Below are 15,569 nucleotides of genomic sequence, written 5' to 3' on the forward strand. Positions count from 1 at the left end.
TTTCCTTTTTGCTAAAGCATATAGTTAGGGCTGGACCAGGTGACCCTGAATCCTCCCTTAGTTATGCTGCAATAGGTGTAGGCTGCCGGGGGATCTCCTGGAGGTTTCTTCCTTCCCACTGTCACCAAGTGCTTGCTCATAGGAGGTGAAATGGTTGTCGGGTCTTTACAATATGAAGCACAGTGAGGTAACTGTTGTTGAGATTTGGTGCTGTTCCTGAGACCCAGTCTATTCATTTATGTCCTCTGTAATGGACACTTGTTTTTGGTCTATATCGTTTGACTCACTTGAGCTATCCAGCTTAGGTGTGATGTCCCAAACAGAGGACATCCTGGACGTTCCACTGATATCTCAGCTGTTCTCGGTTCTCTCGGGTCTCAGGAGGACAAAGAAAACTGAGCTGAACTGAGGGGCTCTCCTCATCCTCACCGATGCTGTGTGGGGTTCCTCAGGGTTTGACCCTCAGTCATGTCTGTTACCATGACAACCATGACAACAAAAGAGTCACGCTTTCACTCTGCTCTTCAGAGAAGCATCTGCCTTTCTGGACGTCCCAGCATCTGGACTCCGTGGTAACGCCGCCTCCACCAACATGTCAGTAAACATCACCCTCATGCTACAGTACACAGGGCTGAGGTCAGAGGTCAGAGTGCATGATGTGGCAGAGGTTAAAGGTCAAAGGAAACCACACACCTAAAGTTTAAGGTCGTGTCCCGGGTTACAGGTCAGACTGGAGAAAAAAACGTGCTCTAAACACCAGGGGCCAAAGGTCAGGAGAGGGGTGGAGACCTGACACTGAGGCATGCTTCTTCTGGTTTCTGGGTTAGGGGTCAAAGGTTAAACCTATGGGTTAAGGTGATCAGATTATAATTACATTACAGACTACACAGAGAAGGGCTGCTCACAGGTAGATCACCTGTTCAGGGATTAAATATCAAACAATCAGGGTCAGAGGTCAGAGGTTCAGGGTAATCAGGGTTACAGGCAGGACACATTCAGTGTTTCAGCTTTGATGTCAGTGTGAAGGTGAGGGGTCAGAGGTCAAACAGGTTACTTACAGGTAATAAGTGTAGGAGTGATAATTTCTTCGTCTGAGTGGTGGGGGGGCGGAGCAGAGGGAGTGATGAGATGGAGGGAAAGAAACAGAAAAAGGAAACCACAGATTAATGTCTCAGAGAGAACAGACGATCATTCTGTGTGAAGGAGAGCAGTGATTGGCTGGCACCAGTGTACGAGGGGAGGATCACGCCTGATTAATTCAGAGGAATGTGTACAGAGCTCATGTGGTATTTACTCCTCTGTACAGACAGCTACACGGCGGTAAGCCTGGACTGAGAAACAGAAGAATAAACACGTTTAACTCTCCAAAAATACCAACGAGTATCAAATCACCCTCAGTGAGAAACAGCAGGAGTGTTTCCACATGCAGTCACCAATCAGCCGCTCGTGGGGTTCCTCTGGACACTATTCTGGGTCCTCCACACTTAACAACAGGCTGTTAGTCTGAGCTCACACTGACACCAGTCAACACATCGAGATGACTTTTACATCAAGCTTTCAGTCCACGTCTACATGCATTTAACAGGATTTTGTTGCATCCATGGAAACCGAGGCATTGCATTATTAGGGGCGTGGCCTCTGTGACTGACAGGTAGATGGTGACACAGGTAGCTGCTAGCTGTCTGCTAGCTTCCCCTGAATTGGACCTCTGCACCGTGTTTGTGCTGTTGGAGCCTTTTAATGACATCATGTGACCAATAACATGGCTGCTGTGAGGTTTCTGTCCTTTTGTACAACTTAGCGCTCCAACCTCTCGTCCAAATATGCTCACTTCTGGTTCTAAAACAAACATAGAGGAATGCTTCAAAGCGTGGAGTCTATGTCTGTATTTGTACGATGTGTCAGGCCTGACTCTGGTTTGAGCTGAAAACAGGAAGCTGCTTTTCAGCACTCTGCCTCCAGTGTTAGAGAAAAAGTACAAGGCTGAATGTCATGAAAGCGGCACAGCGTTGGAGTATGACCAAAGGATGAAAGCATTATATCGGACTTTCTTTAAAACTGCGAGGCAGGATGCTAACCTTGGGAGTCGTCCTTGGGATTTCAGCGCTAAGACGCCTCAGGTTTCTCTGCTTGTGACAGAAATTCACCTCACTGATTCAACCAGCTCTCTCTCTGCTGTCTGAGTCACTGCCGGCACAAAATGCAAGCTTTCAGGGGTTCAAAGGTCATCGTGCGTTTGGCTTGTTTTGTGGTGTTTGGAAATGAAGCAGCTCCTGATGAGCGCAGAAGCTTTTCTTCAGCATCCTCGCTCTCACTGATGCACCCGTGCACATCACCAGCTGCAGGCAGATTATTCAGCATCTGTCACCGGGCAGCTTGAAGCCTGACGACAGGAAGCGGCGGTGCCGGGGACGCCTGAGAGCCGCGGTCTCATCACCCTGCATTACTCCTTCAACATCCAGCTTCCTGTTTTGACGCCCGCTGTAATGAGTCTGACCCCGTTTGGTCACAGAGTGGAAATCAAACGCACCCTGTCAACATTAAAAACCTCATTAGAGGCCGAGCAGCCGTCTCGTTTTCGCTCTCTCTCCAATATCTGTGAGGGAGATCAGAGCTCGATCGACCCAACATATGAGTGCGATTCAAACTGGGCACACACACACACACGCTTTAAAAGAAGTGTGTGCGTGTGTGAAGTAAAAAGTGTGTGTCTATGTCTGCGATGCCTGAAGCCATTTAGCTTGAGGCGACTCTGAAAAAAAAGAATAAAATGCTCTTTCATCTAAATTTCTCTCTTATCTTCGACGTTCTCCAAACACAGAAGCTTTTCTGTCTGTGTTTAAGTGTGTGTGCAGGATAAATGATGTGTGTGTGTTAGTGTGTCCCAGTGGGGCCGTGTGTTTGATGTTGGAGAATAAAGTGGGTCCAGATACAGTTTAATGGTGATTACTGCTGCAATCTGCTCCATTATTCATCCTCATTTTCCTCAGTGTCACCGCCAGCACGCCGGCACGACCGCGTCTTTGATGTCCAGCTACGCTCCACGTACAAAACACCGTCCTCCTCTCGGACTTCCTGGAAATTGCTGATCAGAAGGTCCACACGGCGCCATCGTCATTTAACCCCTGAGTGTGGCAGCGCCCCCCGCTCTGTGGACGCCACCGTCTACAGGCCCCGTCGTCCACATGCAGCTCTCACAGCAATCAACAGACCCAACCACTCACACTGGGATCATCCTAGGATCATACTGGGACCATACTGGGATCAAATCAAACTGGAACCTAACCCCTAACCCAATCAATAGACCTGAACAATCAGGGATCGAGTGACCAATCAAAATAACGGAATTTAAATGACATCATTTAACAAAGTGTTCTGATTCTGAAAACTAATTCTAAAATAAATGTTCCAGCATCTCAGATCATACTGGAATCAAGTGAAACTGGGATGAAATCAGACTGGAATCAAGTCACACTGCTTCAAGCTCGTTATTTTGAGTTTGGACATGTTATAAGACCTGCACCAGAGGATCAGAAAGGAACACGGCAGATCTGCTCCCCCTGACATACATGTAAAGCTGAATCTTTACATATAATATTTATATGTGATTATTAACATGTGAAATTCTGCTGAGTGGTGACGCCAGCGAGAGACAGATGAGGAGAAAGAGATGAAGGGTGAGTTACAGGAATCAGTGTGTGTCTCTGTGTCTGTGCATGTGTGTGTCTGTGCATGTGTGTGTCTGTGCATGTGTGTGTCTGTCTGTGTGTGTAGAAGAAAGGAGTTTGTAATATTCTGTAATATTTGTTTAATAGATTCTGCTTTAGAGGTTCCCAGATCAAATGCTGACTCAGCGCAGCACCCAGCAGGTGATTCGATATGACAGGTGGTGTAATGATGGAGCTCCTTAGTGAAGCCGTCAGCAAGCTGAACAGGTAGCTACAGCTCCGTCACAAACATGGTGAGAGCAGCGCTGGTTTACACTCTGCATGTCAGGGTTAGGGTCAGAGCTTCATCAGCCACACATCTGAAGTCCACAGCGTCCCCTCTATGCTGACGATACCTTGATGTTCCCTCTGACCACCGACTGCTCAGTAAATTCCTTGAACTGCAGTTTATGTGATGCCAACATCTCATCTTTGAGGTGTTATTGTGTAAATCTGAAGAACCTCAGCCTCAGATTAGACTGACACATCTATCTGGTCACAAAGCCTTTAAGCTAAGGTTAGACTTTCTTTAATCAAGCTGCAGGTCGTTAAATGTCACTGACATCACCAGTGCTGCTGGACTCAGGTGCACCTGTGGACCTGCTCGTTTCATCACTAAGCTTCGTCAGCCGGTCAGTTCAGGTCTGGTTTTCATCTCCTCTGAATCGTAAGGCTTGCTCATAGAAACGTTAGTACTAAATAAAGTTTCAGAATGTAACAACGCACCCATCAGTAGCTATTGTCATTATCAATCAAGTAATTATTTATATATTGAACTAAATCAGCTGCGAGTATCTTTGCCATTAAGGGCCACAGCAGGTCATTAATGGTCATTAAACTCACCATTCTCATAGTAAAATCAGTGAAATGGATTTCAGATCACCTGTTAAACAAATACATTTAGAAGCAAAGACCAGAGTGAAACACTCAGTAAACTGTAAAAACCAGAGCAGTGAAAGTGTGAAACTACGACGGACTCTTAAAGCCCAGCGTCCTAAAGTTGCAGGCTGCCTTGTTTCCGTGTTTGTGATTTCCTTACCGTTTCTTCATCAGCAGGACGACTCCCAGGAAGATAATGATGAACAGCAGGATGCCGGCGATGGAGCCGGCGATCTTCACCGTGTGGTCCGACTGTTTCTCTTGCTCTGGTTCTGGTTTCCGGGTCGCAGTGCCTGAAAAAAACCACGAAGCACAGTGTGGACCGTTAGCTACTGTGTGGTGATCCCAGCCAGCCTCAGTCCTCGCTGTGCTGCTGCAGATGCCCACCATCGCCTCACGCTGTAGCATCCACAGGAACCAGTGGTAGCCAGCACCTAAAAAGATCTATGATACCATGTATGTATTATGTATCTATGGCATAGTAAATATCACTGTTGAATAAACTTTCCATGATTAACTGTAATCTCATCAGTCATAACCAGCAATACCACGTTTACCCTGCCCGCCTGCTCCAAAAATGACTCAGCTGCATTTAAATGACAGCGCTTCACAAATCATAGTCTGCCTTACAGATATCGCTGAAAACAGCAGAACCAATCACAGCCGCCGTCTCAGAACATTTCTCACTGGTTCTGTTCTGTGGTTCTGGTCCAGCTGCTGGTCTGAGAGAGGCTGGCAGCCCTCAGCCTGAAGGAGGGACAGATGATATGTGAGGGAGTCCTCCTGCTCTGACTGTATAATGTGATGGGATGTCAGCCCCATGGAAAACCCATTAACCAGTGTGTGTGTGTGTGTGTGTTCAGGTGTAATATCCTTCCAGGTGACTCGGTAGATGAGAAACATTCAGGACACCACGTCGCTGTCGAGCGCTGTAATGTGTCATTTCAGACATAGCCCACTTTTCCAATCACAGCTTGACATCAGCTATCAGTCACCCTTAGAGTGTGTGTGTGTGTGTGTGGTGAGGGGTTTCAGCACGTCTGCTCTATGAAGACATTGAATACAATTCAATTCAATTTTATTTAAACAGCGCCAAATCAGAACAACAGTCGCCTCACTGTGCTTCATACTGTAAAAAAGGCAGTCCTACATATTTGTTTAATATAGAATAGAATATCTGTGGGGACTTCCGGTGAAGATGGTTGGCTAGAAGACGTGCTTTCACTGTGCTCCCGCTTTCACCTGTATTTATTACAGTGTAATGCGTGCTACTGTCTATATTTTTATCGAAACTACTGACTGAGAGTTTTGGGAATACGCAACAGCCCTAAATACGCTTTTTGGACGACAAGTAATGTCGAAACAGACAAAGATACAGACTCGAAAGACGACGGCCGCCATGACGACCACTGCTAGCCAAACTGACATGCTAGTAGCAATAGGCAACCAGCCCTCGCCCCCGGTGGACACCACAGCTCTCATCCGTGAGGTGACTAATAGAATCAGTGAGGTAATTGACCAAAATCTGTCTACATCAGGGGGCCCCAATCCCAGTCCACGAGGGCCGGTGTCCCTGCAGGTTTTAGATGTGTCCTTGATCCATCACAGCTGATTTAAATGGATAAATTACCTTCTTAACATGTCTTGAAGTTCTCCAGAGGCCTGGTAATGAACTAATCATGTGATCCAGGTGTGTTGACCCAGGGTGAGATCTAAAACCTGCAGGGACACCGGCCCTCGTGGACTGGGATTGGGGACCCCTGGTCTACACTGTCTGGGACACTGGAGAAAATTTTGTCCTCGCTGGAAACCTCACCAAACGCGTCACGGAGGCAGAGCAGAGAATCTCAGATGTGGAAGACGGGGTGACTGACCTCGCGGAAGACTGGCTGAAGCTGAGGAGAAGATTAAGATCATGGCAAAAAGCTTGGATGATTTAGAGAACCGCAGCAGGCATGACAACATCCGCATTATTAATCTGAAAGAAGGCGCGGAGGGTGAGAGTCCTATTCAGTTTTTTGAAGCCTGGCTGCCTGCTATGCTCGGGCTGGGGAACAGCTGCACGGGTAAAGCCCGCATTAAATTGACCGTGCACTCCGGGGCCTCGGCCCGCGGGGTGCTCACCCCAGGCCGGTGATTATTAAGCTCCACAACTCCAGAGACAAACTGCGGATCATGGCAACAGTGAGAGCGGCCCCAGAACTTCACTACGACCGACAGTGGATCTTTATACACCAGGATTTTTCCTACGCGACCTGTGAGAAACGACAGGGATTTAATGCTTCTTGTTGTGCCTTAATTGACAAGGGCATCCGCTTCAGAATGCGCTACCCAGCGACGCTCGTGTTGAATCACAATGGCACTGAACACAAGTTTGATTCGCCTAAAGATGCACAAAGTTTCATCAATGCGCTGGATTAAAAGACAACTGATGCTTGTCCCGTACAAACTTTGGCACTGTTGGATTTAACTTAGAACATGACATTGGTTCAGCTCGCCATAGGACGCGCAAGTCCACTGTGTTTAATGCAGCTTGAGGGAAAAGAGACAGTTTAAAGGGAAAATAGAGATTTGTTCATTCTTTGTACCTAAAGTGGCTTTAGGGCCAATATCTAGTATACAGTACTAATTGTTTACTCAGTCTTTAATTTTGTTTCACAACTGACAGTAACCCGATTTTATTCAGGTTTGGGAAGCGGGGGTGGGTTGTTTTTTGTTTGTTTTTTTCTTTTCTCCCGTGGAGTGAAACTTCTTTTGGCTACACTGGTCTTGTAATACCACCCAGTGGGTGGCTTTTTTGTTTTCGTTTTTTGTTTTTGTTTTGTTTGTTTCTGGTTTGTGATATTTTGACGTTTATCCTAATTCCTATATTCTTATGCAGTTTGTTGTGTGTGTAAGGGTTCCTTTGCCATTAGTTTATGATGGTTTTGTTCATGTCAGCACGGCCAGTCCAGGCCATGGGTTAAATCTTCTACAGTGTGTTTATTATGATGGGTCTTTTGTTTGCTTCGGGTTGACAATCTTTGTCCAATGACTGACAACTTTTACAATGAGTAATATAAAATTATAACTCTCAATGTCAAGGGAATTAATCACGTTATTAAGAGACGTAAAATATTTTCCTCACTCAAAAAAGAGTGCAGATTGCATTACTGCAAGAGACTCACCTAACAGATTCTGAACACTTAAAACTCAAGCGTGATTGGGTGGGACAAATTTACTATTCCTCTTTTAACTCTAAAAGTAGAGGCGTTGCAATATTGATCCATAAAAATCTACCGTTCACTCTAAATACTATTGTAAGGGATACAGATGGACGATTTATTTTGATTACTGGGCTTTTATATGGGGAACAAATTCTATTAGGAAGTGTTTATGCACCAAATACTTTTGATAGATTGTTTTATTCAAACCTTCTGGCAAAAACCTCCTCTGTGTGTCCGAATCACGTAATAATTGGTGGGGATTTTAACTGTGGTTTGAGTCTTGAAGTTGATTATAATCCACCAAAATCTCAACCACCTTCAAAAATGGCAAAGGCTACAATGGACTTATGCTCAGATCTTGGCCTTTTTGATGCCTGGAGAGTTTGTAATCCACATGTGAAAGACTACATTTTTCTCACGCTCCCGTTTTTCTTTTTCCAGAATTGATTATATATTTGTTTCTAGATCCATCCTTGACAGAACTCAGGGTTGCTGGATCAACACATGCGCTCTCTCAGACCACTCATCAGTCTCAATGGAATTATTTCCACCTTATTATGATGCCTTGTCTAGACACTGGCGGCTAAACTCAGCTCTCCTTAGTGACCCTGAATTTGTAAAATATTTAAAAGATCAGGGGGAACTTTTTCTTTCTACAAATGACTTACCGGGGGTTAGTGCTTCTACTCTATGGGAGGCGGGTAAGGCATTTCTCAGGGGCTCTATTATCTCTTTCACCTCAGCGAAAAAGAAGAGCACCTTAGCCAAACAATTAGTACTTGAACGCGACATTACTAACTTGGAGAAGGAGTTTAAGAAATCCTCGTCTGTTTCTGTGCTTAAAAAACTGGATGCAGCCAGATCAGCCCTGGACCAACTACTAACTCAGAAAGCAGAAACTGCAATATTCTATGTCTGTGAAGGTTCTCAGTCATCCAGGTCATCGTAGTCAAAGGGGTTTGCAAAGAAAAGCGTCTGGACTTCTTTAAGTTGCTTGAAGACGTTTCACCTCTCATCCGAGAAGCTTCTTCAGTTCTAAGGTCAAATGGCCGAGAGTCCCAGATTTAAACCCAGTGGGAGTTTCCCCCCAAAGAGGGACAAAGGACCCCCTGGTGATCCTCTAATCACATGAGTCAAGGTGTGAAAGTGGGTGTGGGTCCTAATCAGCCAGGGTTTCGGGTGAGCTCATTGTGAAACCTGGCCCCACCCTATCATGTGAATTCCTGAGGTCAGATGGCCCAGGATGTGAGTGGGCATTAAGGCGTCTGGGGAGGGAACTCAAAACTGGATTATAGATGGCAGACAGTTGGTGTCGTAAACCGCCGCCTCTGTTCAAAGATGGTCGCTCACAGTGGACATAAATGGCCTCTTTCACTCCTCTTTCAAACCATCTGTCCTCTCTGTCCAAAATGTGAACATTGGCATCCTCGAAAGAGTGACCTTTATCCTTAAGATGCAGATGGACTGCTGAGTCTTGTCCTGTGGAGGTGGCTCTTCTATGTTGTGCCATGCGCTTGTGAAGTGGCTGTTTGGTCTCTCCAATGTAGAGGTCTGGGCATTCCTCGCTGCACTGTACAGCATACACCACGTTGTTAAGTCTGTGTTTTGGAGTTTTGTCTTTCGGGTGAACCAGTTTCTGTCTGAGTGTGTTGCTGGGTCTGAAGTACACTGGGATGTCGTGCTTGGAGAAAACTCTCCTGAGTTTCTCTGATACACCGGCTACATAGGGGATGACAACGTTGTTGCGTCTGTCTTTCTTATCCTCCCTCGCTGGTGTCTGATCTTCTTTTCTGTGCCTCTTTGCTGACTTTATGAACGCCCTGACTTTTGAGTTCCCTCCCCAGACGCCTTAATGCCCACTCACATCCTGGGCCATCTGACCTCAGGAATTCACATGATAGGGTGGGGCCAGGTTTCACAATGAGCTCACCCGAAACCCTGGCTGATTAGGACCCACACCCACTTTCACACCTTGACTCATGTGATTAGAGGATCACCAGGGGGTCCTTTGTCCCTCTTTGGGGGGGAACTCCCACTGGGTTTAAATCTGGGACTCTCGGCCATTTGACCTTAGAACTGAAGAAGCTTCTCGGATGAGAGGTGAAACGTCTTCAAGCAACTTAAAGAAGTCCAGACACTTTTCTTTGCAAACCCCTTTGACTGCAATATTCTATGCAAAACATAGGTTATTTGAATCGGGCAACAAACCTGGACACTTACTTGCCCAGGGGAAAAAGGGCTCTTATGCAATACCCTCTCTAAAAGATAAGAAAGGTGTTTTACAATTTGAGGCTAAACTTATCAGCAAAATAATGAAAGAGTTCTATCAGGACTTATATTCCCCTCAAAATACTCTCAAAATACTGTAGATGTTAGGAAATTGTTTCTTGATAATAATATAATCTCCCTGTACTATCAGAGGAAAGTCGATTAGATCTTTGCAGTCCCATTAGGGCGCGGGAAATCTTAGATGCAATCAAATCCTTACAGAGTGGAAAAGCTAATATATCCCTGATCTTAAAGAAGGATAAACGTGCAGATCTGTGTACATCTTACAGACCTATAAGTTTACTCGGTGTAGATTGCAACATTCTGTCCAAAATTTTATCTAGACGATTGGAGGAGGTTCTGCCAGTTCTGATAAAGCCCGACCAAACGGGTTTTGTCAAGAATAGATGCTTCCGCTCCAATGTACGCCGACTCATAAATGTTGTGCAGTTCTCTCAGAACACTAATTATAGGGCTCTTGCAATTTCATTGGATGCTGAGAAAGCGTTTGATCGGGTGGAGTGGGAGTATCGAATAGTTATGTCTATAACTTCTGTTCCCTGAAGGAGAGGAACGAGGTACAACACATAAGTATGGGATATCACACCCTCGCGTGTCCTGGCTGAAGAAACCTTTATTCACGCCTTTAAGGCAGATGACGTGTGATGACACGCGCACGGCCCCGCCTGCACATATAGCCGCTGTCATCACAGTCATCCCTCAGTTCGATAGCCGCTCTTTACCGAGCCAAACTGCTCAATGGGGCCACCTTGTGTTGTACCTCGTTCCTCTCCTTCAGGGAACAGAAGTTATAGACATAACTATTCGTTCCCTTTCAGTCGATTCACTCGGTACAACACATAAGTATGGGACATATATACACGCCCCGCAGAGCAGCCACCGAACCGGAATCGGGCCACCACTTCCTTAGTGAGTGGTAGACCCAGCAGAAAGGACAGTATGAGCCACCGAAGGGGCTGTAACGTCCAACCGATAAAACTGCACAAAAGTGTGCGGTGATGCCCAACTAGCTGCCGCACAAATATCAGCTACAGGCACCCCTTTAAAAAGAGCCCATGAGGTTGCCATCCCCCTGGTGGAATGAGCTCTCACCCCGTGGGGCAAAGCAAGACCTCTGGTGCTGTATGCCAGTCAGATAGCTTCTATAATCCAGTGGGACAGCCTGTGTTTGGACAGAGATCTACCTCTATTTGGATTGGCGAAGCAGACAAACAGCTGGTCACATAAACGCACATTCTGAGTGCGCTCAATGTAGGTGCGTAGCACATGCACTGGACAAAGAGAATGCATCCTCCTCTGCTCCTCAGATGCAAAAGGAGAGGAGCAAAAGCTCAGCAACTCAAACTCCATTGAGCTATAAGATGCAGGCATGATCTTGGGAAAATAGGCAGCATTTGGACGCAATACGACCTTGTGACCATCAGGAGAAAACTGTGTGCAGGCGGGATGCACGGACAGCGCATGAAGGTCACCCACTCGCTTTGCCGAAGCCAAAGTGAGAAGTAATGCAGTCTTATATGAAAGAAATTTCATATCCACAGACTCGATAGGTTCAAACGGGGGGCTACAAAGGGCCTCCAGCACCAAAGACAAGTCCCAAGCAGGGACACTGGACTTAAGCACGGGTCTCAGCCGGTTAACCCCTTTCAGAAAACGTATGGCGAGGGGATGTGCACCTGGTGTCACCCCGTCAAAGCCAATATGACAAGCAGATATAGCTGCTAAATAAACCTTAATTGTCGAAAATGAAAAGCCCTTATCCAGCAGCTCCTGCAGGAATGTCAAAACATCCACAATAGAGCACTGAAATGGGAGAGTGTGGCGGTCCTGGCACCATTGCTCGAAGGCTCGCCATTTGTAAGTGTACAAGCCTCTAGTAGATGAGGCCCTAGCGCTCTGAATTGTCGCTATCACACTAGGTTTCAAACCCTTCGCAATCAAGTTTAGCCTCTCAGCAGGTAAGTATGAAGGCGCCACAGATCTGGGCGCGGATGAAACACTTCTCCTCCCGCCTGAGAGAGGAGATCCCTGCGGAGAGGAAGCTGCCAAGGACTCACTGCTAGCAGGCTGATTATTTCTGCATACCATGATCTTGTGGGCCACCAAGGGGCCACTAGAATCAGAGAGAGGGAATGCCGACGCACTCTCTCTGGAACTGGAGATATCATTTCCACTGGGGGAAATGCATACAGGAGCACGTCTGGCCATTGGTGTGCTAGCGCGTCCAAGCCCAAGGGTGCATCGTGGTCGATTATGGAGAAGAACAGGGGGCAGTGAGTATTTACCCTGGAAGCAAAAAGATCTATTTGCGCCTTGCCAAATAGATCCCAAATCTGAGCCACTACTAAAGGGTGTAACCTCCATTCTCTCACCAGAGGACCCCCCCTGGAGAGAAGGTCTGGCCCCAGGTTCAGGTGGCCCGGGACATGGGTGGCTCTCAGAGACAGAAAATGAACACTGCACCATAAAAGCAGAGAGCGAGACAGCTTCAACAGGGGAAGAGAGCGTGTTCCTCCCTGCCTGTTTATGTAAGACACCACTGTTGAATTGTCCGTCCTGACTAAGACATGCTGGCCCTCCAGGACTGGACGGAAATGCTTTAGAGCTAAGAACACTGCTAACAGCTCTAAGTGGTTGATGTGCAGCTGGCGCTGAGCTGCGGACCAGATCCCTCTCACTGATGCACCCTTGCACAGCGCTCCCCACCCTCTTAGGGAAGCATCTGTGGACACCACCTCATGAAACAACACCCTCCCAATCCGAGAGCCCTGATGCAGCAGCCTGGGCTCCCTCCAAGGACGGAGAGCTAGCATGCAAGACGCGGTTACGGCAGCCTCCTCCGGAGGTGACGCGATGCACACAGGCGGTGAGAGAGAGTCCAGCGTTGAAACGCTCTCATTTTTAACAGTCCAAGTGGCACTACGGCGATCATAGATGCCATCATGCCCAACAAGCGTAATAACGTCTGGAAACCCAGTCTGCGTCCCAGCTGAAACTGAGCGAGGCAGCGATGAAACGCGGCCACTCTGTGCTCCGACAAACGTGCGCGGCTGGAAAGCGAGCATATTTCCAAACCGAGGAAAGAAATCAGCTGACTCGGGATTAGCGAGCTCTTTTGAAAGTTCACAGAGAACCCCAGTGTCTGAATGTGTGACAGAACCAGTGACAGCTGTGTCTCCGCCTGCTCTCTGGAGCAAGCTACGAGAGCCCAGTCGTCTAGGTAGGCTAAGATGCGGATGCCTCTCTCTCTGAGGCGCTAAGCGCTGCTTGCACATTTCGTAAAGGTGCGAGGAGGCGAGCGACAGCCCGAACGGCAGCACTAGGTATTCGTAGGCTACGCCATCGAATGCAAACCTCAGAAACTGCCTGTGTTTTGGGTGTATAGCCACATGAAAATAAGCATCTGTTAGATCGATTGTCGCAAACCAATCTCCCGGGCCGACTGCATTCAAGAGCTGTCTGAGTGTTAGCATCTTGAACCTGTACGTACATAGATACGTGTTCAAGACTCGCAGGTCGAGGTCTTAGTTCAAGATTCAACAACCAAGATGGCTGCTGATTGGGAAAACTGTGTTTGTTACTCTTAGCAATCCAACAAACATCACAAAAATAACTTAACATTCAAAAGATTGTGAAGATACAAGTTGTAACCAAAGAAGTTCTGCTTCATTTTGTGTGAGTATTTCCATAAATTCTGAAGTTTAGGATCCTTTTTTTCATCACATGTGCTCTACAAGTAACACCTGGCCTATTGGATTACCTGGAGCCTGGAATTCCTTTTGTCTTCTAACAATTTAAATTGGTGATCAAGAAACATGACAACTAAGAGGCTAACAGAAGATATTGAAGAAGTTAAGAAGTCTCTTAACTTCATGTCAGAGGAATTGAGTAAGGTGGTGAAACAGCAAGCAGGACTACTGGACTTAATTGAAGAAGTAAGACAACTGAAGATTGTGATTAAGGAAAAAGATAAGAAGATTGAAGAGCTGGAAAAAAAGAGTTGAAGATTTGGAGCAGTATACAAGAATGGAAGATGTGATTATTTCTGGACTGAAGACAAATCACTACACCTATGCACGGAGCAGCAGGTGACAAGGAGGGGGAAGATGCACCAAGACCTGAAAAGGATTTGCTTGAGCAGCAAGTTATTCAGTTTTTCAAAGACAAAGACATTCCTTTGGATAGCAAAAACATAGCTGCACGTCATACTATTCCACAAAAACATACCAAGATGCCAACTATCATACTACGATTTGTGAACAGGAAATATAAAGTTGAACTGTTAAAGATGGGAAAGAAGTTAAAGGGAACTGGCATATATGTGAATGAGCATCTCACCAAGAGAAATGCTGAAATTGCACGACAGGCAAGACTATTGAAGAAGGAAAGGCACATCCAAGATACCTGGACCAGGAACTGTAAGGTATTCATAAGACCTAATGGGACACCAGAACAAGCTAAAGTAATTGTTGTCAGAGACATTGCAGATCTTGAAAGATTTAAACAAAAGAAATAGAGTTCAGTGTAGAAAAGAATTGTGTTGCTGACTGTGATATGAATAATATCTGATAACTGTGAGAAAAATAACTATGCATGTGAATGTGTGAACAAAAAAAAAAACCAAAGGCAAAAAATGGAATATTTTGGATGTCATGATTATAAATTTTATGAGTTGGACAATAGTATTGATCCAGATATCCACCTCTATCAGAATGTTGATATGACATGTGAATATTATAATGGGGAAGAGTTGGATCCCAAGATAAAAGGTTTTTCATTAATCCACTTTAACAGATGGAGTCTTTACAGAAATTTTTCTAAAATCAAAGAGTATCTTGATCAATTCCAAAATAAGTTTGCAGTGGTAGCAATTTCAGAAACATGGTTGAATGATGACAGAGAACTGCAGGATGGACTAGAGGGCTATGAAATGTTTTGGCAAAATAGGAAGAATAGAAGAGGAGGAGGTGTTGCCATGTTTGTTATTTCGTATCTTAAATGTAAAGTTGTTAACAATATGACTGCTGTGATTGATAACTTGATGGAATGTTTAACCATTGAAATTCAGGTTGAAAGATCTAAAAACATATTAGTTAGCTGCATTTATCGTACACCTGCATCCTGTATAGATCAGTTTACCAAAGAAATTTCTGTAATATTAGAAAAACACAAAGAGAAGGTGACTTTTTTTTGTGGTGATTTTAACATTGATCTATTGAAGGCAAACGACCATAATAAGACTTCAGAATTTATGATACAATGTTTAGTTTTGGGTTCCATCCATTGATTCTAAAGCCGAGCAGAATAATGATGGATAGTGCTACTTTTTTTTTTTTTTTTGTCATTGTTTTTATTGCAGTTCTTCCCTTTTTCCTTTAACAAGGCAGTGTCTGCGACACCAGACACAAAACAACAAAACAGTACAAACACAGAACGTACACAACAGCTCTTGAATATGGCATAATACAACATAATACAAGGGGTGGTA

At 45.5% G+C, this 15,569-nt stretch overlaps 1 protein-coding gene across 7 annotated transcripts in view; it reads right to left on the minus strand.

Annotated features, from left to right (window-relative positions):
* LOC116331049 (receptor-type tyrosine-protein phosphatase mu-like) overlaps positions 1–15,569 on the minus strand; it is a 245,930-nt gene that overhangs the window by 77,144 nt on the left and 153,217 nt on the right. For 4 of the 7 annotated variants that reach the window (XM_039617695.1, XM_039617691.1, XM_039617690.1 and 1 more), the window contains exons 19-20: positions 4,747–4,879; positions 1,059–1,091 (exon numbers count right to left, since the gene is read on the minus strand). In XM_039617695.1, coding sequence (XP_039473629.1) covers positions 1,059–1,091; positions 4,747–4,879 — 166 coding nt within the window. The remainder of the gene's footprint in view (positions 1–1,058; positions 1,092–4,746; positions 4,880–15,569) is intronic. The other 3 variants (XM_039617696.1, XM_039617694.1, XM_039617693.1) reach the window with 1 other exon arrangement.

The sequence above is a fragment of the Oreochromis aureus genome, linkage group 9, assembly GCF_013358895.1.
Source record: "Oreochromis aureus strain Israel breed Guangdong linkage group 9, ZZ_aureus, whole genome shotgun sequence".
Lineage (NCBI taxonomy): Eukaryota > Metazoa > Chordata > Actinopteri > Cichliformes > Cichlidae > Oreochromis > Oreochromis aureus.